Source organism: Lytechinus variegatus, chromosome 4 (assembly GCF_018143015.1).
Source record: "Lytechinus variegatus isolate NC3 chromosome 4, Lvar_3.0, whole genome shotgun sequence".
Lineage (NCBI taxonomy): Eukaryota > Metazoa > Echinodermata > Echinoidea > Temnopleuroida > Toxopneustidae > Lytechinus > Lytechinus variegatus.
The window spans coordinates 49,855,716-49,883,147 of record NC_054743.1 but is presented as its reverse complement, the minus strand read 5'-3'; the positions used below and the strand labels follow the sequence as shown (position 1 = coordinate 49,883,147).

The 27,432-nt window shown below is 37.4% G+C and overlaps 1 protein-coding gene across 2 annotated transcripts; it reads left to right on the top strand.

The window, feature by feature from the left end:
- The first annotated feature begins 9,962 nt into the window (after positions 1-9,962).
- LOC121414239 (monocarboxylate transporter 12-like) lies at positions 9,963-20,024 on the top strand. Of its 2 annotated transcripts, XM_041607351.1 has the most exons (5): positions 9,963-10,070; positions 10,421-10,821; positions 13,876-14,019; positions 15,644-16,618; positions 17,696-20,024. In XM_041607351.1, the coding sequence occupies exons 2-5, from the start codon at positions 10,614-10,616 to the stop codon at positions 17,830-17,832; spliced, it is 1,464 nt and encodes a 487-aa protein (XP_041463285.1). In that variant the 5' UTR covers positions 9,963-10,070; positions 10,421-10,613; the 3' UTR covers positions 17,833-20,024. The 2 variants fall into 2 exon arrangements, with proteins under 2 accessions (XP_041463285.1, XP_041463286.1); XM_041607352.1 differs by lacking the exons at positions 9,963-10,070; positions 13,876-14,019 and having other exon boundaries at positions 10,334-10,821.
- Positions 20,025-27,432: the final 7,408 nt, after the last annotated feature.

The window sequence follows — 27,432 nt, the reverse complement described above, 5'->3', positions numbered from 1 at the left end:
GGTAATCTGATCTGAAACTGGCACAAGATTCGTATCTAAATAAACATGCGTGCGTGTGTTTAGATCCGGACCTAGAATCAGAAACTTCCAATTACATTCTTTATTATAATATCAATAATAAGAGCGCGACGATCGAGCTAAATATATTTGATTTTCAGATCTAAAAAAAAAAGAATTTAAGCGCAGTTACGAATTGGATATTGATCTCGCTTAATAAATGATGCGAGTGCGAAGCTCAAGTTTATATTTTTATCATTACTTATATTTTGAGTAGCAACCGGGACATTTTAAGGTCATTTTTTGTCTTCAAATGACTATGATGACTATCTTCCTAAGCGAGATATGAAACTTGTCGATATTCCATTCTGAAAAAAATCGGACAATGATTATTAGGAAATCATGAAAATATTGTTACATGACTTATTAATCAAATAAGGGCTCGAAATTGATATTAAGGTCAGATAACTGGACATTTTGTAATCATGAATAGGATACATGGGTTGATATATTTTTAACAAAAATAATGCGAGCGCAAACTGTGAGCCGAAAATTTTAATAAACTATCATAAAAAGGAATTTAAAATAATTTGTTACAATTGATACAGGTATACATAACTCCCCAATCAAAATGCAAGCGAGCAGCTTTAGCTGATACTATTCACAATCAGACCATCCTAAAAAGGGATATTAAAAAAAAATATGGAATACACGAAGAGAATAGTTTTTTGACAAATCAAATAATGCTAGCGCGCAGCGCGAGCGGAAAATGTTCATATTTAGACCATAAAATATAGTCATCTTATAGAAAACTATAAAATCTATTTGTAAATCAAACAAATTGAAAACTTAATTTCCGAGAAATGTTTTGTATATTTACTTCAAAACTTGATCTTTTAAGCTCAATATAACTCTATTGAGCAAGTTATACATCTCATAGATTAGGCAATGCGGGCACAAAGCGTGAGCGAAAATTTAACATAGTGACATGAAATCCCCCCCCCCCCCATCTTATATAATTCACTCTTCTTTCTCCTCTTGTTTTTCCTCTTCGTTTTCTCTTCTCTTTTCCTTTCTGGTTCTTTTCCCTCTCTTTCCATTTTTTAATTTTTTTTCTCGTTCCAAATATTGGGGAGGGGGGCATTTGATATCAAATGCCCCCTTCCAAAAAGTGAGGGGAAGCGTCGCCCCTGTCCCCCTGGGATGTCCACCAATGTATGCAATTTGATTTGAAATAAAAGAAAATCCTATATAGTCTTTGTAGTCGAAGAAAACCAAAATAACACCCCTAAATTCATAAAAAAAAATATATGGATGATAATTTTCATGGAGTATTCGCAAGTTGTCCGATTGTCCTAGTCCTTGAATTTACCACTCGTGACGTTGTCCTAAATGTCTCCGGTTCTGTCCTAATACGATCTGCATGCTGTCCGCACCGAACGCCGACAAATTTATTTAGATAATCTTGTCCTAGGACAGTCCCAGGAGTGACCTACGACAATACGCAGACAGTCCTGGTTGTGTCCTAGGACAAGATCATTTGCATAATCTTTTACGGAATTTGGTTGCGGACAGCATGCCGAAATGACAAAAGTAGCTTCCGCAACCCTTCCTGGTCTTGTCCGCACCCTAGTGGAAAACCGCCTTTAACCACTAGACCACAGAGACGGTTAGTAGCTAGGGCGAGCCCGATCCGATTGACCGTCAGATAGACAGATTTTCGACACTATACCAATTATATTCCTTTGTCGGGTGAAGGTGAGTTTTGAACAATGACAAGCCGCCATGCCTCAGCTGGATCAAAGCTATTGCTTCGATACAGTACACATATGGGAGAAGAAATACAAATGTGTAAAGTTATACATGTACAACAGCTTTTGGCAACTCTTTTTTATTTAAATATTGTAAGAAATGGATGAAGAGAACAATGGTAGGCGTAGCTTAAATCAAGGTTCCCCGGAGCTATCTACCCTTTGGAAAAATTGGTGATGCCGAAAAAATGTCTCTGCCGGGAATCGAACCCGGGCCCCCAGCTTTGAACGCCGGTGCCTTAACCACTAGACCACAGAGACGGTTAGTAGCTAGGGCGAGCCCGATCCGATTGACCGTCAGATAGACAGATTTTCGACACTATACCAATTATATTCCTTTGTCGGGTGAAGGTGAGTTTTGAACAATGACAAGCCGCCATGCCTCAGCTGGATCAAAGCTATTGCTTCGATACAGTACACATATGGGAGAAGAAATACAAATGTGTAAAGTTATACATGTACAACAGCTTTTGGCAACTCTTTTTTATTTAAATATTGTAAGAAATGGATGAAGAGAACAATGGTAGGCGTAGCTTAAATCAAGGTTCCCCAGAGCTATCTACCCTTTGGAAAAATTGGTGATGCCGAAAAAATGTCTCTGCCGGGAATCGAACCCGGGCCCCCAGCTTTGAACGCCGGTGCCTTAACCACTAGACCACAGAGACGGTTAGTAGCTAGGGCGAGCCCGATCCGATTGACCGTCAGATAGACAGATTTTCGACACTATACCAATTATATTCCTTTGTCGGGTGAAGGTGAGTTTTGAACAATGACAAGCCGCCATGCCTCAGCTGGATCAAAGCTATTGCTTCGATACAGTACACATATGGGAGAAGAAATACAAATGTGTAAAGTTATACATGTACAACAGCTTTTGGCAACTCTTTTTTATTTAAATATTGTAAGAAATGGATGAAGAGAACAATGGTAGGCGTAGCTTAAATCAAGGTTCCCCAGAGCTATCTACCCTTTGGAAAAATTGGTGATGCCGAAAAAATGTCTCTGCCGGGAATCGAACCCGGGCCCCCAGCTTTGAACGCCGGTGCCTTAACCACTAGACCACAGAGACGGTTAGTAGCTAGGGCGAGCCCGATCCGATTGACCGTCAGATAGACAGATTTTCGACACTATACCAATTATATTCCTTTTCTTCTCCCATATGTGTACTGTATCGAAGCAATAGCTTTGATCCAGCTGAGGCATGGCGGCTTGTCATTGTTCAAAACTCACCTTCACCCGACAAAGGAATATAATTGGTATAGTGTCGAAAATCTGTCTATCTGACGGTCAATCGGATCGGGCTCGCCCTAGCTACTAACCGTCTCTGTGGTCTAGTGGTTAAGGCACCGGCGTTCAAAGCTGGGGGCCCGGGTTCGATTCCCGGCAGAGACATTTTTTCGGCATCACCAATTTTTCCAAAGGGTAGATAGCTCTGGGGAACCTTGATTTAAGCTACGCCTACCATTGTTCTCTTCATCCATTTCTTACAATATTTAAATAAAAAAGAGTTGCCAAAAGCTGTTGTACATGTATAACTTTACACATTTGTATTTCTTCTCCCATATGTGTACTGTATCGAAGCAATAGCTTTGATCCAGCTGAGGCATGGCGGCTTGTCATTGTTCAAAACTCACCTTCACCCGACAAAGGAATATAATTGGTATAGTGTCGAAAATCTGTCTATCTGACGGTCAATCGGATCGGGCTCGCCCTAGCTACTAACCGTCTCTGTGGTCTAGTGGTTAAGGCACCGGCGTTCAAAGCTGGGGGCCCGGGTTCGATTCCCGGCAGAGACATTTTTTCGGCATCACCAATTTTTCCAAAGGGTAGATAGCTCTGGGGAACCTTGATTTAAGCTACGCCTACCATTGTTCTCTTCATCCATTTCTTACTATATATATATATATATATATATATATATATATATATTATATATATATATATATATATATATATATATATATATATATATATATAATATATATAACATTACATACTTCATTTCCAATAGAGATGGTAGAGAATGATGACTATAGGGCATACGATTGTAATTCATCTGCGCGCAAAGCAAGCCGGACAGGCGTAGGGATCACATAACTTTATTGATTAAAATAATTCATTAAAAATAGATCAAATGTTTGTACAGTGTGTATCATAAGAAAAACGTTAAAGATAATGCTATGTTTATACTCTTTCATAATTAAGGCGTTTGGGAGGCTGGACTTCATTTTTTGTATTTCCTTTTAATCATTATTACCCACAATGCAGTTCTGTTTTTTTCTGGCAATGAGCTGGCCGAATTTATGGTTAGTCTTATTTCAGGCCATTTAACTTTTGATTGAGCTGAGCAAGTACCTGATAACATATCTAATGTACTGTTAATTGTGACTAATGTCAGTGAATTAAAGCAAAATCTATCGAGAGATTGATTTTTAATGATTTTTTGATGAGCTATGATATAACACGTGAGTGAATGGGGGTCTGTAATACTCATGCGTGCCCTGATTGACTCCACATTACAAAACATTACTGGTTTAGTGCACTTAGTGGTACGCATTTTGCCACACTGAGCCGAATTGATCATAAGAGGGTGCTATGCCAGTTTATGCTTAAATCATGTATTAAATACTACTGGGTTTCCTCTTAAATGATGAGAACGTGTAAACACCTTTCGTGCTTATGGCAATGTAAACCTGAATGTTCCCTAAAACCCCTTTTCCACTAGGGCCAGGACAGCGTCAGGACAAGGCGCGGAATGCAATAATTACAGTCCGCGACCCTTCCGCAACCTGTCCGGACATTCCTAGGAGTGTCCGCACGCTGTCCTAAACCCTTCCCGGTGTTCGGGAAATCAAAATTTGTCCGCATCCAAATTTTGGTCGAGACCAAAATTTGGACGCGGATATTGAATTCCTGACACCTTCGGGACCCTGTCCTGGCGATGTCCTGATGATGTCCTACCCTTCCTAAACCCTTCCGCGTCTTCCGGAAACCATCCGCTATCAGGTCAGCTTCAAGAAGGAAAGAGGAAGCCATGCGGATTTTATCAGGAACATGCGGATTGGAATAAGAAGGCAAGCGGACAGTTTCAGGAACGTGCGGACAGGAATAAGAAGGCAAGCGGACTGTTTCAGGAACGTTCGGACTGGAATAGGAAGGCAAGCGGAGTGATTCAGGAATGTGTGGATCCATTGCTAATATGTATGGAACGAGTACACAAGTAGCAAAAACCATTTGAAAAAGCAATAGATTGGGCAACGGAAAACAACGGGGCAACAAGAAAATTACAAAAAGTAAAGAAGTACGGGGTCAAGGGGCCTAATTAGTATATACTAAACAAACCTGAGAACCTAGTATTTCAAGCAGTGTTTTAAACATAATTACGCGAGCGCAAAGCACGAGTTGATTTATTTTTTTTTTTGGGGGGGGGTTACAGACTTGAAGGAGGAATATTTCAAGCATTTTCTACTGATCTGAAAAGTGGACTTTTCAAATATTTCTTGCAATAGTTAAACTGGCAATGATGCGAGCAGATTATTTTATTCTGTACTGAACATAAAAAAGATGTTTCATGCAAAGTTTGATTATGAGCTAGATTATTTTAATGTACTCGACTGAAAAAAGGGACCGTATAGGCAGCGCTTGACTTTACAAATAGGACAAATATCATAACAAAATTAATAATACAGGTGTAGATTCCAAACTGAAATTCAAGTTTATATTCCTATTACATTTTAAGCACTTTGTTTGATCATGAATGGGGTGTCATTAATAAGAAATAATAATAAATGGTAGCAATTTTATAAATATCGCTTTTCTCAGAACAGCTCAAAACGATTTACAGCATGGGCAAAACGATGTACCCCAGGATTCATTTCAATTCCACATGAATAGTGCACAATTTAAAAACCTTGGGAAGCATTCCTTGCATTCATCCCGGTCTAAAAATGGCGCATACTATAACTTTCGCTTCCAACCGGGTACCCATTTAGCACCTGGGTGGAGAGTGGCAAGGTATGCAATACGTCTTGCCAAAGAACGGTTTAGACCGCGGTGAGAATCGTACACACGACTCTCCGTTTACAAGGCGGGAGTCAGAACCACTACACCACGACTCTTTAAAAAAAAATAGGCTTTCCTGAAAAAAAGTCGTGCACAGAGCATGGTTCTCTTAAACATAAAATATGAGCGCGAAGCGCGAACTTACTTCTTTCAAACATCAAGGACGTAAAAGAAAAGACCTAAGTATTTTTCGTAAAAAATGAACAGCGTGCACAATCTTCTTATGATTAAACTATTGAAAGTATGAAGCGTGAAATGGACCATTACTTTTTACAAATTGAACTAGCGGAAACGAAGATATTCTCCCCGTCTGCAGGTCTGTCAATTTCTTCACTCTTCTTTCTCTCCCCCCCCCCCCTCTTTTTTGGTTACTCCATTTTTCCTATTTTTACGCAGTCAATAGGGCGTAGCGATCGCATTCGGCCTCCTGGAATTGTCCATTTACATTTTCTTACTTAGTATATTTCAATTGGTAAAAGAGGAGGCAAAGGCGATTAGACACTGGATTCAAATTTTCGTCTAAAAATTAAAACAGATATTTCTAATCTTACACTTTCATAATCTCGACCAATTATTTTCTGTTCATTGTCGCGATTTTTTTCCTCGATTCTATTTCACCTTATTTCATTCATCTCCTTCGTTTATTCCTATTTCTTTTGTGCTGTTTGTATATCTCTTTAATACTGGGTGGGGTAAGCCGACAGCAGGGAAGGAGGGCCGCATCAGCACGGCACCCCCTTTTTCTTTTCCACCATATCATTTTTTAAAGTTTCCCTTTCCCTTTCACTTATTTTTCTTCTGTTTGTATTTTCTTAAAGGGGGAGCAAGACCAAATCATCCCTTGATCCGCATGTGCCTGTCGAATGCAATTTGCATCCTAACTTCCTGTTTTATTCCTCTGTTGTAATATAAGATTATGTATTAATTTGTAGAAAAATTATAAGAAAGTAATGTTATAAAGAGAGCCCCGACTTTGCTATGAATATATATGCAGTCTTTTTAAAGTTACCTTAGTTGAAAAAATCAAGATCCGAGATAATTTATTGTTATGTATAAAAATGCACAAAATCTGCTTTCAAAAAGTGAATACTACATTACACCGCTTACACACTTTCCTTTATCCTACATATTTCAACTATCAAATAATTCGACGCGAAGCGAGAGCTGAACATTTTTTTTACATTCCTACCTATACACTGGGCATTCTAAGCACCTTTTTAAAGCATGAACAGGAAAGGAGTGACTATACAATTGATGTGAGCGCGAGCCGAAACAAAATTAGACATATCACGTTTTGTAAATCAGGAAAAGGATGGATAATCGGATAGATGGATAATATTCCTACATTAATAATAATATTTGGTAATCTGATCTAAAACTGGCACAAGATTCATATCTAAATAAACATGCGTGCGTGTGTTTAGATCAAGACCTAGAATCTGGACATTCTAATTAGATTCTTTATTATCCATAATAAGACCGCGATGAGCGAGCTAAAGATATTTGATTTTCAGATCTAAAAAAAAAAAAAAAATTAAGCGCAGTTACGAATTGGATATTGATCTCGCTTAATAAATGATGCGAGTGCGAAGCTCAAGTTTATATTTTTATCATTACATATATTTTGAGTTGCGACCGTGACATTATAAGGACATTTTTGTCTTCATATATTATGACTATGATGACTATCTTCCTAAGCGAGAGATGAAACTTGTCGATATTCCATTCTGGAAAAAAAACGGACAATGATTATTAGGAAATCATGAAAATATTGTTACATTACTTATTAATCAAATGAGGGCGCGAAATTGATATTAAGGTCAGATAACTGGACATTTTGTAATCATGAATAGGATGCATGGGTTGATATATTTTTAACAAAAATAATGCGAGCGCAAACTGTGAGCAGAAAATGTTAATAAACATTTGTTACAATTGATACATGTATACATAACTCCCCAATCAAAATGCAAGCGAGCAGCTTTAGCTGATACTGTTCACAATCAGACCATCCTAAAAAGGGATATTTAAAAAAAAAATTATGGAATACACGAAGAGAATAGTTATTTAACAAATCAAATAATGCTAACGCGCAGCGCGAGCGGAAAATGTTCATATTTAGACCATAAAATATAGTCATTTTACAGAAAACTATAAAATCTATTTGTAAATCAAACAAATTGAAAACTTAATGTCCGAGAAATGTTTTGTATATTTACTTCAAAACTTGATATTTTAAGCTCAATATAAGTCTATTGAGCAAGTTATACATCTCATAGATTAGGCAATGCAAGCACAAAGCGTGAGCGAAAATTTAACATAGTGACATGAAATCCCCCCCCCCATCTTATATAATTCACTCGTCTTTCTCCTCTTGTTTTTCCTCTTCGTTTTCTCGTCTATGTTCCCTTCTGGATTTTTCCCTCTCTTTCCATTTTTTTTTCTTTTTTGCTCTTTCCAAATATTGGGGAGGGCATTGGGGGGCATTTGATATCAAATGCCCCCCCCCCTTCCAAAAGTGAGGGGACGCGTCGCCCCTGTCCCCCTGGGATGTCCACCAATGTATGCAATTTGATTTGAAATAAAAGAAAATCCTATATAGTCTTCGTAGTCGAAGAAAACCCAAATAACACCCCTAAATTCATTTTAAAAAATATATGAGTGATAATTTTTCATGGAGTATTCGCAAGTTGTCCGATTGTCCTAGTCCTTGAATTTACCACTCGTGACGTTGTCCCTAAATGTCTCCGATTCTGTCCTGATACGATCTGTATGCTGTCCGCACCGAACGCCGACAATTTTTTTAGATAATCTTGTGCTAGGACAGTCCCGGGAGTGTCCTACGACAATACGCAGACAGGCCTGGTTGTGTCCTAGGACAAGATCATTTGCATAATCTTTTACGGAATTTGGTTGCGGACAGCATGCCGAAATGACAAAAGTAGCTTCCGCAACCCTTCCTGGTCTTGTCCGCGCCCTAGTGGAAAACCGCCTTAAGTATGCATTTGTAAAGAAGTATCCCCGGGGGCTTCCGACATTCTTTCGAGGTCCTAATCCCCGTCTCTTTACCTTGGATCTAATGTGTTTCCTTTTCGACAATGGGCAGCTCCCCTGGCTTTATACAATAAGAGCTGTGATTAGACTCTAGTAGAGATGTTCTCTGGTTATACAGTGCGTCCCACAAAAAAACGAAACCGAGATTTAGCGATGATTTATCATAACTTAATCATAAATAAAATAGACAAATGACCTACCAACGTAAGGCTTAGAGTCTCCTCTTTCATCTGATACTACTTGGAATATTCCTCATTCATGCATGAATGAGCTAAAACAATGCGAAGAAAGGATGCCAAAAACTCATTTGACGGGGTTTATCTGAATTTCAAAAAGAAAGTCACATGACTCAAAAGTTCAATATCCGCTCTCTTATTTGATAGCTTAATCACAGAAAATGGTCAAGAACTTAAAAAGTTATGATCCTCGAAAAAATGGTTGTATTTCCATAATTTCATTAAATAAACGTGTTTTCACCGGTTTCCCACAGAAGCTATCGCACGGTAACAAAAGTCTTACTGCATATCAACAAAACGGAGTGTCGAGTGAGTTTGAACGATAGCCTGTAAAACCTCTTCATTTCATGAAATTATTGAAAATCTCGCCTCGTTTCAAATGACCAAAACTTTCTTATTCGTCGACCATTTTCTGTAATTGAGGTATCAAATTAAAGAGCAGATTTTGAACTTTTTAAAAAATGTGGTTTCCTTTTTGAAACCCAGATACAGCCCGTCAAGTGACTTTTTGTATCCCCTTTTCAAATTGTTTTTGCTCACTCACGCGTGCATTTAGAAATAATCTAAGTAATTTCGGATGAAAGAGGAGATTCTAAGCTTTACATTGGTAGGTCATTTGTCGAGTGTATTTGTGAATAAGTTATGATAAATCAGCGATAAATCTCGGTTTCGTTTTTTGTGGGACGCACTGTATAACTACCAATCTATGAGATTGGTAGTTAGTGAGGTTGGGTGATCTTTGGTCCGGGCCCAACTAGCGCCGCAATTGGATCTAGCTGCAATGGCCTTTGTGATTGGATAGTATTTTAGGTGCTTGTAGCCTGTGTGAGAGTGGGCTAGCGGCTCGAAGACAGTAAAGTTAGCCTGCTTCTTGTAGAGCATTCTGAGTTTTATTTTTGTTCTTCGCTAAGTAAGGATGTGCGCTGTTAAGTTGGTTTACGGATCTGTGCTTTGCCAAGCCTTAACATCTGACATTTCCTATATTTATAATGATTTGTTTTTGACATTCGACAGAACCCTGATATATTAATCTTTTGAAAAGATCAGGGGCCCGTTGCAGAAAGAGTTGCAATCAATCGCAACTCTAAAAATCATGCGCAACTTGATTTTCAACCAATCAACAGCGCGGATTTGGGACTCGCGATTGATTTTTTGGCTTGCGATTAAACGCAACTCTTTCTGCAACGGACCCCTGATAAATAAAATAGACTTCAACTGGATTGAACTTGTTTTTCTCTTTATTTTTGCCGCCACTGTAAGGTATCCCTTTATTAGCATGGTTAGTGTGATAGGAATTCGATATTTCAAGCCATACAATATTGTTAGATTGTATCGGCAATGTCTTACAAAGTTGGGTTTAGCAATCGTATACTTGAGTCAGGTTGAGAATTCTTGAACAAAAATACTGGTCGAGCTCTTAGAAGGAAGAAATTTTAGAAAAAAAAACATCATCATGATGGGGATGAAGAATCGCAATTTGGAGATAACCATTCCCCGGAGTTTTCCTGTGGTGTTGTTGATGTTCCTGATGGCATGTTCTCAGGTTGGGACCATTAAATCTATCGGGATCTACCTCGAAGATATCTCATGGAGTCTTGGAACGACCTCCGCAGATATTGGACTCGCCCTCGGACTCTTCAACGCATTTGGAACCTTCCTGGGTAAGCAGAAAAATCATTCGATGCTTCAAGAAAAAAGAACGCGACGATCAAACGAGTAAAGGATTTTTTAGTGCACAACACTAAAAAAGCAATGATTTCGATATTTGTTACTCACTTTTTATCCAATATGTTTGTGCCATTTTTCGATAAGAGGGTAAGATTTATCACTTAGAGGGATGGCCCAAGCTGGAATATTTATATCTCAATAAATAGAGTAAAATTCATAAAGCAAAATGCTGAAAATTTGATCAAAATCGGATAAATAATAACGAAGTAATTGAATTTTAAAGAATTGCATTATTACGGTGAAACAGTTCTTTAGGCATGTCTTTATAAATATTCATTAGGTGGGCTGATGATGTCATATCTCCACTTGTTCTTTTGTATGTTATTATATGAAATTAGGTTTATTCAAAATATTTTTACCAAGAACTAAAACAATTCGATTGACAACTAATTAAGTACATTAGTTATTTATTGCCACAACTTATTTCATCATAATAGAGACACACCATTTACACATGCATGAGATAATGAAACATTTATGATTTCATGTAATGAAATAAGAAAAAAGGGAAGTGGGGATGTGACATCAACATCCCACCTAATGAATATTCATGACGAGTACATATAACTGTTTCCACAAAATATTCATAAAATTTAAAATTCAATAACTTTGTTATTTGTTATCCGATTTTTATGAAATTTTCAGCATTTTGCTCTATTAATTTTACTCTATTTATTTAGATATAAATATTTCCAGCCTGGGGAGCGTTTCATGAAAGGACTTGTCGGACGTTTTATCCGACAAGTCCCATTTTATCCGACAGTTATCATAGGAACAGTGCCTCTCAGCCAATCAAATTCATGGAAAGATGTCAGATCTGACAACTTGTCGGATGGAAATATTGATGAAACGCTCCCCTGGACGATCCTTTGAAAAGGCTGGCGATTATTTGTTAATTTGAAATTAACAAGCGCATGCAACTATGATCTTGATAGGCCAATTCATTTAGCGATTAATCGCTTAACTTTGTGTTACGTGCCTGTTGCACCACAAATCGCCCCGTGACAATTTGTGCAAAATTGAACACCAAAAATTGTCACCCCTGCACAAATTGCCGCCTCGCGACAATATGTGCTGCATGTACCGGTCTCAATGTTCAAGCATATTGTGAATTTGTGTCGGCAAATAGAAACGTAGAACTACAAATTGTCGTCCATTACACAAATTGTCTTCAACCATCAATCTAGGGCCCGTTGCAGAAAGAGTTGCAATCAATCGCAACTCTAAAAATAATGCGTAACTTGTATTTCAACCAATCAACAGCGCGCATTTGGGACTTGTGATTGATTTTTTTACTTGCGTTTAAACGCAACTCTGCGTCCTGGTGTGTGTTGTTGTTTGTGGTGTGGGTGTGTGCGTTGTTTTAACGGTGAGTGTTGTGTTGGTAGGGATGTTGGTATATGTGTGTATTATCATTATTTTGTTTCCTTCGAAACATGTCATTAATGCCTCATGTACGATCATCGTTAATTCACATTTTGGGGGTGTCGTAGGGAATTACGAACATAGGCTCCGATTTTCGTGGTAAATTTATTTTCAGCCATCGCTCGATTTCATGAGTTTGGCGTCGTAGACAAGGATCAGAGATCAATACGGCGATGTTCAGACGGCAAGATAATATGATGCGAACACTCTCTGGCTATTCTAAAGACCGAAGTATAAATTCATAATTATTTCACGTTTCCATCCATGTGTTTATAGCATGTCTCATTTGAGTGAAGTTAGTAGTTAAATCACTAGCGCACCTACGGGAAGGGGGGGGGGGCAGTGCACTCTGAAAACAAATCAGTCAAATTGACTAGACCAGTAGTCAGCTGGGAGCAACTGATATGACAATCACTGATATTCACAGTTCTGACATATATTCTAGTCAGAAATAACTCTTTTCTACTACAATACGACTAGAAAATAGTCAAATGTGACTAGAATAACCGTTGCACCCAGCTGACCCTATTAACGAGTGATTTTTGACTGATTTGTTTTTAGAGTGTGTGCTCCCCCTGACGAGCCACAACCCATGCAAAGGACGTTTCCCTGCCCCCCCCCCCCACTGACGAACTTGAAAGGCCCTTTTTGCCCCCCCCCCCCCCGACGAGCTTGAAGACCTTTTTAGGCCCCCTGACAAGCTTGATGACTGACCTTATTATTTTGTTTTGCTATTTTATATTGTGGGGGAGTAATAGAATGAATATTATAATATATAAAACGCAAGAGCGAATAGGTGGGGAAGATATTGTCATCTCGCCCATTGCATTCGTGGAGACATGCATAGAACTGCCTTACCGAAATAATGAAACTTACGGGTTCGTACATATATTACGTTTTTTTTTCTCAAACGATTTTGATGAAATTTGTTGTGTCTCATGCGTATGATTTTACTTAAAGGGGAAGTTCACCCTGAAGAAAACTTTGTTGCAAAAATAGCAGAAAAAATAGTAAAAAATATTGCCGAAGGTTTGAGGAAAATCCATTAAAGAGTAAGAAAGTTATTAGAGTTCAAAGTTTTGGATTGGTGACGTCATAAACGAGCAGCTGCCCCATGTGTTATGTAATATAAAATGCATGAATTTCAAATTTTGCATAGTTCCTGATGGCTTAATTTTGTTTTCTATTCATGATCGGGTGTGAAATAATTTGTCTATTGATATACAAAAGGTACAGTGAAAAACATTTTCAATTTTCTGAGAAAATAACATTTCATTGATTTTTTACCATTCGCTATGTAGGAATGCTGCTCGCATATGACGTCACAAATCAAATAATTGAAATTCTAATAACTTTTTAATTATTTTATGAATTTTTCGCAAACCTTCGGCAATATTTTTTATTATTTTTTCTGCTATTTTTACAATAAAGTTTTTGTCAGGGTAAACTTCCCCTTTAATCTATTCAAAATTTTCCATTTTCAGCCCATGCAAGTTCAGCTTTATTGAATACTGCCATTTCCTTTCTTTTTAATGTCTTTTCATTTGTCTGCTTGTGAATAGCCCCCCTGGTTGTCGCGCTCTATCGACTGAGAACGTTTCGTCGCGTTATGCTCATTTCGGGATCATGTTTCGTATCTCTGGGTGTCGTCTTAACAGCTATGGCAACCACAAACGCTCAGATTGCTATATACCTAGCAATAAGTGGTAAATACTATTTTCAATAGACCTTGGTATTATTACCATGTTATGGTAACCGTAATAGGTAATTACTCTGGGCTGGGCTCTAAATAAACAGTCAAATGCTGACCATGCAAAAAAATCACAATCAGATTTATACATTTTTCGTACACGGTTTTGGGAAAAAGTAGGGGGTTAAAGGTAAATGCCAGTTTTGGTAACGATATCAAAATGAGTTCGTACAGAATCCAATGAAATGACCACCAAAGTGGTTGTTTCTAATAAAGAATATGTGCCAAAGGATTCTGGAAGAAATTGTGTAATTGCTGAGAAATTAGCAATTAAGGATTCGGGTCAAGCGTCGGGCACGACATTCAAAGCAATGATAATACACTGTCCCACGTGCACTTATCTGTGTTGGTCATGTGATCTTCAGTGTGAATATTATTCAGCGCAGATTTCAAGATTTCACAAAGTTCAGTTTATGTGACTGTACCAGACCTAGATCCTCGATGATATACTGACAATTAAGGCTGGTTTTACAGACTTTCTCATGAATTCAGTGTTTACTTCAACTGCTGGCCAATCCAGTATCAACACCCCCCCCCCCATTTTTCCTTGTCCCTGCTACAAACAGTAGGGGAAGGCGGGGTTGTGACAGTTTTTGCTTTTTGCATGTTAGAATTGATACGATTAATAATCTTGTCGAAATAAGTACCTTGCCTTGAAATTTAATTCTTTTGAAATATTTTCCACCTATATATAACTTTCTATCCCCACACTGAAAGTCATCGTGACCTTTGAAAAAAAACGATGTCAACTTGCCCCATATATGGGGTAAGTTTGAGCCACCTTCTGGGGTAAGTTGAGCCACAAAAACTATGTACAAAATGTATGAGGGGAGAACCAGCATGTCAATTTTTTGTTTAAAGTCTTTTCACTTGCTAATTCTCTATAAATACTAACATCCTGTAAAATGAAAAGAGCAGTCATGTAAATTTGCTCCTTTCAGCCTGCATTTCAATCGATTTTTATGGTTGGTTTGTTTTTTAAGATACATTACCATAGGAATTACCATGGCTCAACTTGCCCCATTCTGTTTGGCTCAACTTGCCCCAGTCCGAATTTAGTGCGATAATTTCGTATCCACACATTTATTATGCATCCATCATATAAAAGACTATGACAAGAATGAAGATCCATACCTGTACTAATAATGTTGTTATGTCTTTATTATATTTAAAGACGTGTGTGTTTATAAAGCACTTATCTATTTCACACTCTTTTTTTACTTTTTTGGCTGAAATTCATATTTTTCCCACTAAAAAACTACTTTTTGTTTCAAAGTTGGAAACAGTGTGGTGGGGTAAGGGGTTATGCTATGGGTCATCAATACATGACACCACCGCAATGTCTGACTCTTTCATTATTGGCCTGGGGGTGGTGGCTCAACTTGCCCCTATGCTCAACTTACCCCGCCTTCCCCTACATGTAATTATTCTCATCTGACAATTTATAGGCCTAGATTAAATGATTTCTTATCGTCATTAATAGGATGGGATCCTTTTAAAATTTCATAGAAGTTTATTTTGAAGAAAACATTTCAATGTACCTTAATCATGTTAATGTACTATGTTCACGTTCTCAACAGGCATCGGTCACTGCATTCTAGGAACATTGACAACCGTCGCACTGGACCAAATCGCAAAGACGCAAAACTTTGATGCACTATATGCTTTGGGAATGAGCGGGTTCGGGCTAGGAATGGTACTTCTGCCATTCTTAGCCGATGTCCTTGGTCCAGTGTATGGTTGGAGAGGAGGACTCCTCATTCTTGGCGGCTTAATGTGCAACCTAATCCCCTGTGCCACGGCAATACAAGTTGAACCCTCATCATGCAATGATGAAGTATCAGATATCATTGATGACTTCAATGGAAGTGGATCTGATGAGGAAAGAGACTGCAAAGATTACTCAACCGATGGTGAAATCACACCGCTATGCCCCGAAAGCAGTCGGGGTTCACAGCCTGACCGAACTGAGCGTCTCGTGGTTGGTGATCTTCGATCAGCAAAGTCGTCTGCGGTCGACCAGAATCAAATTGATCCTCATGAACACAACTCAAGTTCCAGACCATGCCTTGGTAGATTAGCCGAGAGAGTTCGTGGTTCAGATTTTTACAGGAACCGAGTATTTAATTTGGTGCTTTTAGCGAACATGACGTTTGGTGTGGTTTACTGTGGTTGGCATGGATTTCTGGTTCCCCACGCCATTCAGCGAGGCTACTCCATCAATGCTGCCATCTTAATGACATTCTTTGCCTCTATAGGCAACTTCCTGGGCAGACTCTTGACGGGTGCCCTCTCCGATCGACTGGCGAAACCCACCATCCTATACCTTGTTGCAACCTTGCTAAACATCGTTGCTATTCTGTGCGATGTGATCCTTCGCAATTACTATGTAATGTTTGTAATGGCATGTCTATCTGCTATAAGCATTGCTTCAAAAGCTGTTCTAGGGCCACTGGTATTGAGGAAGACAGCGTCTCCGGGAAGCTTCAACGTTGCATATGCAGCCCATGAGCTACTCTTCGGGATCGGGAACTTCCTCGGGGGCTACTTGTCAGGTAATAAATAAAACGCCTTGAAAATATACCTTATTGGAAACTATGTATGTGATATAAAAAGGATAAGCAGAAGTTTTGAACCTCGACAATTTCTCACAACCAGGAAACCAAAGAGAAAAAGAAAGAACAAGAAAAAAGAGAAGATTAAGATATATCATTTTCTGAATATGACATGAGAATCTATCAATGAATTGGATTTTGTATTAAAACTGTCGAAATTTTAACTGGTTCGCTCTCGCAACTTTGTTTTTAGATTTCGCCCGATACATTATATCTGGCCCCTCAAAAGATTTAAGCTAATTACACTACTGAGCCTTGTTACCATAGTAATTTATCATGAGGGCAAGTATACGACAATGATTAAGTAATAAGATTTATGCAAATTAGTTCTCGCCTTCTAGACACTACTATACATGTCTTACCAAGGATTTTATTACCCAGGTTTATGGTTAAAATAATGATTACCGTGACAGGGGTCAGTTACAAAAACATTTGCAATTAAATAAAAGTCCCCGTATCGCATTCAACTCGGTTTGAAATCAGACAGAAGAGCCCATTTTTAACTATTGTATTTGATTTTCTTTTTCCGTTATGTCTTTTATTTTTGCAACGGGCTAGTCTTTAAGAGAACAGACCCAAATTTGACTATAAGAAATTATCCTATGCATAGAGCGAAGACAAGTCTCCGAACTCTCTGTATGTGTCAAATTTGGTAGAAGCATGCTACACTTCATGAGTGCGCTTCGTCTCACTACATGTACCTCAGAGTTGCCAAAACTAAAGGCCTGTGCCGGTGGTACTAGCAACATTACTCCCAGATAGAGTTTCATAAAAAGACTTGTCAGATGTTTTATTCGACATAATCTTGTTTGATCCGACAATTACCATAGCAAAATAACCGTGCCTCTCAGTAAATCAAAATCAAGGAAAGATGTAAAATATTGATGAAACGTTCCCCACATATAACTCTTCAAATTCGATAAAACCATGAACGAGATACACCAGGCAAGAGAAAATTATTAGTTATCCTGTAAATTCCGACCGTTTTCTTTAATTTTTTTCCCTTTTGTTTTGCAGGTAAGATCGGTGGCCTTTACTCTTCCTACGATGCTGCTTTCGTCTTTCTAGGTTGCACTGACATTGTTGTCCTTTTACTGATGCTCTCTACCATTACGGTTGTTCATCAAAAAACAAAAATAGATAATAAAGACTGAGCAAAATATCTAAATGATATTAAATGATAATGCCAGAATTCGAATAGAATTCAATTAGTGTTTATATGATATCTTACAATGCATGATTTCCAAGTGTTCTTCTTAATCTTGCACTTTGGATCCATGCCTACTTGGCTGGTTAAGAGGCATTTGTCTCTTTAATTCCAGTACTTTCAGTATCCTGAATCTGTCAATGTCTACTGGTGTTTTCCCAGAGAATCTTAGATCGTCCATTATAAAACAAGTTTAGAAGTCTACTCTGGACAGAGATAGTTTATGTAGTTATAGACCTGTGTCTACATGCCATTTGTAGGCAAAGTGGTTTACAATGCTGTTTCCAAACAGGTATCTACTTTTGTAACACGGAATACTATAGATATTCATTACAAAAAATGCATTATTATATATGTACTGGATGTTCTCAATGGGTGCATATATTTTGTGGACAGGTAATGAACCTGTAACTTTAGTAATATTGTAGCTCGAATCGCTGCGTGCTAATAGCAGCTCACTGTTCATTGGTATATTGTATAGGAAACCTGATAGTCACTCAGAATTCTTTGAGAGTTTAGAACAAAATCTTGAGAAAGTATTTGCAAAATAATGCAATGTTATTATACTTGGGGATTTTAACTGTAACATGTTACCTGATAATAATCTGTCAAAAAGTTAAAAAAATAAATATATAAATCTATGTATGACCGAGCAGATGACACAGATTATACCTGAACCCACGAGAGTTACGCCTAACAGACAACAGCTAATCACTTATTGCTTTAATTTGTATTTCTGACTCACTTAGTGAAAGTGTCATTAAATCAGAAGTACGAATAACAGGTTTAAGTGATCACTACGTAATATTTACTGTCATTAAAGGTTAATATCAATCTCTTTCTCCAAAGATGAGCAAATCTTGCTCGTTCAGACATTTTAATTTTCACACAATTAAGGACGATATGAGCAACATTGACTGGAAAGAATTCTATTCATCTGGTCAGGATGTAGAACAATTGTGGAGTTGTGTTAGAAGTACTCTGTTGGAAATTTGTAAGACTTGCCCCACTTATATCAGTGCATCTTAAACAAAGAGGTGTACCATGATGGCTATCTGAATCTAGTACGACAAAAAGGTTACTGTCGAAAATAAATCTGAATAACCAAAATAATATCTTGGTGTATTAAGCAGTTTACAAACAATATCTTTATCCGAATGTGAATTTATATTCCGTGAAATAAAAAAAAATACGTTTTTAAGGCATTGTCAAACATTTATTGTTCAAAGGCTGTTGGAGTAAATGGCATACATCCCAAGCTTCTGTCTGCTCCTTTTTAGTAGAACCATTGGTATAATTTATACAATATGATATATTCCGTGAAATAAAAAAAATACGTTTTTAAGGCATTGTCAAACATTTATTGTTCAAAGGCTGTTGGAGTAAATGGCATACATCCCAAGCTTCTGTCTGCTCCTTTTTAGTAGAACCATTGGTATATTTATACAATATGATATATTCCGTGAAATAAAAAAAATAGGTTTTTAAGGCATTGTCAAACATTTATTGTTCAAAGGCTGTTGGAGTAAATGGCATAAATCTCAAGCTTCTGTCTGCTCCTTTTTAGTAGAACCATTGGTATATTTATACAATATGATATTGCGAGCATGTGCTATTCCAAGAGATTTAAAGGCGGCAGGAATTACCCCCAATACATGAAGGAGGAACATATATCGATAGATTAAGACCGATATCTGTACTACCTGCCTTGTCTAAACTATTAGAAAGAGCAAGCCACAATCAACTTTATGAATATTTGAATAAAAACAAACTGTTAACGAATGCCCAGTCATCTTGTAGATCTTTGCATTTTACTACTACACGTCTAACTGAAATTATATACTATATGTTTGATAAAATGGATCAGGGGCGAATGATCGGAGGTATTTTCCTCGATTTACGTAAAGCATTTTATGGTATACCACACAATTCCATTCTTTGAAAACTTAAGTATCATGGAATTAAGGTAAACGAATATGATTGGATGAAAGCATATTAATCAGACAGGAGACGGTTTTGTCATAGTAAATATTTGTATCAGTGAAAGTGTAGAAATTAGATCAGGCGTCCCACAGGGATCAATATTTGTCCCATCAATATATTTTTTTTATCAATGATATATGTAACTTGAATTCGAATGTTAGTTCCAAAATGTATCTTTATGCAGATGATACTGCTCTTTTCTGTCATGATGTATTTTCTAAGGAGGTTAAAAAATATCTGCAAAGTGATTTTCATATTATCTGTAACTGACTCAACCTTAACCGTTGAAGGTTTGCATATGCATCAAACAAAGGACGAAAGTCGTGGCTTTTGGTCGTAGGAAAAGATTGAAAAATGATGCTTTAATGATAAAATATGGAAAGGAACCCATTCAAAATGTAAATATAATTGGATACTTGGGCGTAACACTGGACTCTGGTATGACGTGGGTCGGACATGTATCTATAGTATGATTGTTAAAATATCTCGCACGATAGGTTGTATAAAGAGAATCAAACAGTTCCTTCCGCCTAGAATTCTTAAGAATTTATATTTTGCCATGATTTTACCTTACATTGATTAGTGTTGGACATCTTGGGGAAGCTGTGAAAAAACTAACAAAAATAAGATACAAAAACTGCAGAATAAGTATACCCGAGTAATTTTGAATAAAGACTATCTTACTCCCCAACATGAATTGATTTGTACACCCAAATGGCAAACAGTGGAGGAACGTGTGAATATCTTGTCCTTGCTTTCAAAATACAGTCAATGATGGACCACTTATCTGCAAACATTATGTAACTTATAAAACACGATATTCTGAACAATTCCACTTCACCTACCCTGCCCAAGGGCGGATTATAAAAGAAACTATTTTGAATGTTGCTGCTATCTCATTCAATTCGCTCCTTCTAATACAAAAATGCACGTCCCTCCATGCATAAAAAACACAGCAAATTCTTACTGTCATACATGTAATTAGACTGAATAACTTGATGTAATGATTCCATAATATTTGTTGATTCACTCATATGTATATAACGTATTCTGTTTTTACTTTATTATAATATGTTACATACATTGAATTGTTATGTTGAGTTATTTATCAATCTGCAGGGTGCCTTTGGAAAACAGTTTTGCATATTAAACTGATCAGGGGTCCGTTGCAGAAAGAGTTGCGTTTAAATGCAAGTCAAAAAATCAATCGCAAGTCCCAAATGCGCGCTGTTGATTGGTTGAAAATCAAGTTGCGCGTGATTTTTAGAGTTGCGATCGATTGCAACTTTTTCTGCAACGGGCCCTAGGGCTACCTTGCAGTATAAAATAAAGAAAACAAATAAATAAATTAAATCAATACATTAGTAAACAAATAAGTAAAAAGTAATTTGACCAAAATTGCACGTGAGGTAACTCCGAACTCGTCTATTGACAAACGTTTCTTACCTGATTTAAAATAGATTCACGATAATTATGAAATAATGATGATGATAACGTTTATTTACCCAGGGTAGCCACTTCAGTTAGGAAACTGCTCTACCAGTGGGCCCTGCATTATGTTATTATTACCCTTCTCCAATATAAATGCTGAGCGTCTCGCAAGAAGGCAGAAGGTCCCATTTTTATAAGTCTTTGGTATGACATGTATGACTCGGCCGAGGATTGAACCCATGACCTCCTGTTTATGAGGCAGACGCTCTACCATTGAGCCACCATGCCCGATCAAGGAGCTCTACAGCGGTAGAAACAATATTGAGTCGACTTAAATTCTAGCTAGAATGGCTATACTGCAATAATTATTTTGATGAGAATTCATTAGTGATATATTTTATACACGTACATGAATACGTTTTAAGCAGGGATCTCCTAGCCGTGTGATATTAATATATAATGCCTTTTACTCTTGAACTCCGTTAGATATCTGACACATTTAAGCTCTTTAACTGACTCCTTGCATGCTCGAACGGTCTTGGGCTAAAGATCATTGTTATGTTATGATGGGTAGTGATGTTTTGTATCTTTCAAATATTTTATTTGTTCGCGAGTCTGTTATGATTTTTTTAAGCTGAAAAGTAATGTGCTAAAAGGTTTTGTATTTGTGTCCTTGTCAGGGAGGTAAGAGAGAGTGTCTGCACACGGGATTGCACTAATTACTTAAGGCCCTATCTCACCAACGGAGACGTCGCCGCGACAGTCTCCAACTTATCAGTCGCGGAGACGTCTCGGAGACAAAAATGGCTTGCGCTCTCACCAAGGTGGTGGCAGCAACAATTTCAAAATAGGATCGATGAAACGTTTGAAAGATCATACACCTGACTTGGAGCAGGAGGAGGGATATCAGCACGCGTTCAGTCACGTGGTTTTTGAAGTGGGTCAAACAGTGTGAAGAAGTGTCGCGGAGACGTCTCCGCAATGTATTATAATTTTTTTGGGTCTCCAGCAGGTCTTCGCGATGTCTCTGAGACGTCTCTGAGACATCGCGGCGACGTCTCAGCAGTCGCGGATATCATTAGTCTCCGAGACGTCGCAGCAACTGATGGAGACTTCTCGGAGACTTCGCGGAGACTAGAAACAGTCTCCAAAAATATTAAACATGTTTAATCTTCTTGCGACTCCTCGGAGACTCTGTAATTTTCATGAGACGTCTCAAAGATGTCGCGGAGACGTCTCTGCAACTAGCAAAATTTGTAGTCGCGAACTAGTGCAAGCTTAGTGAGATACCCACTTTACCCTTATTTTTGCTTGTCAAAATTTATCTCTGGTACGAAATCCTACATGTCCTATATTCGTGTTTGAAGACCTTTTTTTTGCTTGCTTGTCAATTTTTGGCGGACGAATTTGCCCCCCCCCCTTGGAAAATCATATAGGTACGCCACTGGATCTACTCTTCATTTTGTTGTGTGTGTATATACATGTATGTAAATGTATATATTTTATTTAAAATTTATTTGTCCGTCTTCAGGAGTCTTCACTGCTAAACGGACGGACAGTCAACCTAGCCGAAACGTCGAGTGACCTCTCTTCACTTTAGCTTGCTACTACTCAAATCATCGCTACTCAAGCCATATTCAGCTCGTCTCATCTGGTTTACAGTCCTTTTCAGGACTTCACTCATTTTCAAGAAGAGAATACCTCTTATTTCCTATTTTCATCCTTTCTCGTCGCTCCATTCAATGTTCTGCCTGTCTTTCCTTTCCCTTTTTCATATTACACATGGTGAACCGTAAACCTTCTCCACGTTACATTATTTGTTATTAAAACTGAGAATATTCCAGTTGTCCCGTATTAGCCTAACGGCCTGGTCACACCGTCCGAGCGTTGTTGGAGCGGTAGGGAGATGGGGTCGAATTTCGCTCACAAAATTGGGGAAAAAATAGAAAACAAAAATCGAAAACAAAATAAAAACAATCGAAATCGAAAATGGTGAACGGGAGCGAGCGGTGATTATTTTTTCTCTCCGCTCACGACCGCTCCAACAACGCTCGGGCGGTGTGACCATGCCTTTAAGAGTATTTCGATTGAGCGCACCGCTTCTCTCCATTGATATGCATATAATATTCAAAATCAATTGTATAAATCTGCCTGTAATCGATCGTCGGACCCTGTGGTTATGGGGCATCTGTCATGTTTCTATTTTTTTATTGGTCTCGCTCTTTCACATGCAAGCCCTTGTAACAGATACATGATTGTTTTCCTCTGTGGAATTGAGACAATCGCTACATTATGGCCTCGTCACACCGCCCGAGCGTTGTTGGAGCGGTCGTGGAGCGGAGAAAAGAAAGATCATCACCGCTCGCTCCCGTTCACCTTTTCGATTTCGATTTTTTTTTCGATTTTTTTCCCCCAACTTTGTGAGCGAAATTCGACCCCCTCTCCCTACCGCTTCACGACCGCTCCAACAACGCTCGGGCGCCGTGTGACCAGGCCTTTATGAATGTATGTCTTTGTTTAAAGAGCAAGTTCACCCCAACAAAAAGTTGATTTGATGCAAAAGAAAAAGATCCAACAAGCATAACATTGAAAATTTCATCAAAATAGGATGTAAAATAAGAAAGTTATGACATTTTAAAGTTTCGCTTAATTTCACAAAACAGTTATATGCACATCCTGGTCGGTATGCAAATGAGGGAAGTAATGACGTCACTCACTCACTATTTATTTTGTATTTTTTTAGATGAAATATGAAATATTCTAATTTTCTCCTCATTGTCCTGTGAAACAAAGTTTTATTTCTCCCTGAATATGTTGAATTACCATTGCTTATAACATTTTATGGTTCAGTCAGGTTGGTCCTTCTTGTCAAATCTGCAAAAATTAAAATAATGCATAATTCGAACAATAAAAAATAAAAGAAAAAATGAGTAAGGGGCATCATCAATTCTATCATTTGCATGTGACTAAATTGTGCATGTTACTATTTTGTAAAAAAAAATAAGCGAAACTTTAAACTGTCATATTTTTCTTTTTTTACATCCGATTTTGATGAAATTTTCAGCATTATGTTTGTTTGAGTTTTCTCTGTTCGTTCAAATCATCATTTTTCTGAGGTGGACTTGACCTTTAATCTTTCTCATCCGGACGTTGTTCCTACAATGTTTCTTTTTATTATTACAGCTTTTAATCAGTGTGTGAATTTTCAGGGTTTTTGTGGGGGGTGGGTGCAACAAGCTTTTAGGCTTTGGCTTGTACACAGAGCAATTCACTGCAAGGAACTACTTGTTCAGAACTTTCGTTTTTCATGCAATTTATAATTAAATATGTCAAATTCCTCACATCGTCGTACTTTTGGGATATAATTACACAAATTGTATACCGCCAGTATTTACGAATTCGAATTATTGATACCTATCCAGGCACCGTACTGTATCAGATGTTTCTCATTCTTTTTATTCTTTTAATTGCTTCCCCCAATCCCTCTTTATTGAAGTAATGTACTGAAGTAATCTTATCATAATGGGTCAGATGCATAAATGTCGCTATTGTTCCAAACCGCTAGCAATTGCTTTCTGAAGGCAAGAAAAGAGATCAAGCACTAGCAAGGGATTATGCATATGAAATAAAGTAAGTGTTTGAGCATGATCTTTTGCTTGGATAGCTATTGCTTGTGCTTGAAGCAATTGCTTGCCAGCAATTTGTTACTTTGTACGCAAAGTAGTAATTGCCTTTGCTTGATTCCGTATGCATAAAAATGAGCAGTTTTGGCTATAAAAAGTATGCTTAAGCAATTGCTAACTGCCTACTGGTGTTTGCTCCACGATTAATCTAGTCTACAAGCATCGTTGGATAAAAGTAAAAGTAAAAGTAAAGTAAAAGTAAAAAGAGTATGCATAAAACGAAAACTCACACTTGGTCTAATGTCCATTTATTCCAATATAACATTCATTACTTATTCGATCTAGAATATGGAAATGGATGAATGAATACACCATGCATCAGTTAATGGATCCGGAGGGGAAAAGCCGGGTAAGGGCTGGTTGGCACGAAACCTCACAGTGAAGGACTATCGATGACGCTCATGGAATGAATTATTCTAATCAAGATCAAATATAGTTCTTATAATTAGGCCTATATATCGATTATATAGATAAGGAATGTTGGAGTCCCTTCCATGTAAAGTAATAAAGGGGTTGAGAGGTAGAACGTCACTTTTTTATATTAATTTTTTTCTCTTGTCATTAATTTTGATACATCTAGTCAATATTTCAATTTTTAATAATATTGTTGAAACGCATCAGTATTGTTTTCCAGTATCTTTATAGTTTGATGCATAATCTGTATAATTATATGATATATGGATTTATTAAATTCATAATCGTATTTCAAATAATTTTTAAAATTGTTTATGGAATGTGTATTTTGATTTGAGAGAATATAATAAAAACATCCTTTAAAAATGATGAAAATAATATCCTACTCATCACCACTACATCACCGCATGCACATTTACAGATTCTAAGTATTGGGTGAACAATAGGTTGGGGACCTTGGAGCTTATAATGGTCGAATGACCTGGTTTCGTCAGAATAATATTCTGAAGAAAGGGTCGAACATATAATGCAATTGATTGTGTGGATACGTATCTGGTAAACATGTTTATGCCTCTTTTATAATCATCTGCGACTATATTGGGACCTTCTTCGTAGAAGTGGTCACGTGTAATATCAGATCATTATCGGTGATCACCACAGTAGTCATTTACCTTATCTTCTCCTTCAGTGTTCTTCTTCGCCGCCGCCCCCTCCTCAAATCATTGGAAATGCCTCAAATGGGGGCAAATTCGGGGAATTTTATCCACCCAATAGTCGAAAGCACGATAGTCAGTCAGATTCTGTTATACTGTGTTGCATATCAAAACAATATTCATTGAATGACAGGTTATGGTGGGTTTTTTAGTGTAGCCTCTTTTACTATACACTACAAGTACTGGTACATATAATTAAAATTAATAATACATGTATAAAAGAATAATACATGTTATTCACTCCAACATCTGACAGACATTGTTAAATCTTTGACTTATCATGCCCATATTTTTAATTTGTCGATATTGGGCCCATTAATATTTTTTTATTTTTATCAATGATATATGTAACTTGAATTTGAATGTTAGTTCCGAAATGTGTCTTTATGCAGATGATACTGCTCTTTTCTGTCATGATGTATTATGTAAGGAGGTTCAAAAATATCTGCAAAGTGATTTTCATATTATCTGTAACTTACTCAACCTTAACCGTTAACGGTTTGCATATGCATCAAACAAAGGACGAAAGTCGTGGCTTTTGGTCGTAGGAAAAGATTGAAAAATGATGCTTTAATGATAAAATATGGAAAGGAACCCATTCAAAATGTAAATATAATTGGATACTTGGGCGTAACACTGGACTCTGGTATGACGTGGGTCGGACATGTATCTATAGTATGATTGTTAAAATATCTCGCACGATAGGTTGTATAAAGAGAATCAAACAGTTCCTTCCGCCTAGAATTCTTAAGAATTTATATTTTGCCATGATTTTACCTTACATTGATTAGTGTTGGACATCTTGGGGAAGCTGTGAAAAAACTAACAAAAATAAGATACAAAAACTGCAGAATAAGTATACCTGAGTAATTTTGAATAAGGACTATCTTACTCCCCAACATGTATTGATTTGTACACCCAAATGGCAAACAGTGGAGGAACGTGTGAATATCTTGTCCTTGCTTTCAAAATACAGTCAATTATGGACCACTTATCTGCAAACATTATGTAACTTATAAAACACGATATTCTGAACAATTCCACTTCACCTACCCTGCCCAAGGGCGGATTATAAAAGAAACTATTTTGAATGTTGCTGCTATCTCATTCAATTCGCTCCTTCTATTACAAAAATGCACATCCCTCCATGCATAAAAAACACTGCAAATTCTTACTGTCATACATGTAATTAGACTGAATAACTTGATGTAATGATTCCATAATATTTGTTGATTCACTCCATATGTATATAACGTATTCTGTTTTTACTTTATTATAATATGTTACATACATTGAATTGTTATGATGTTGAGTTATTTATCA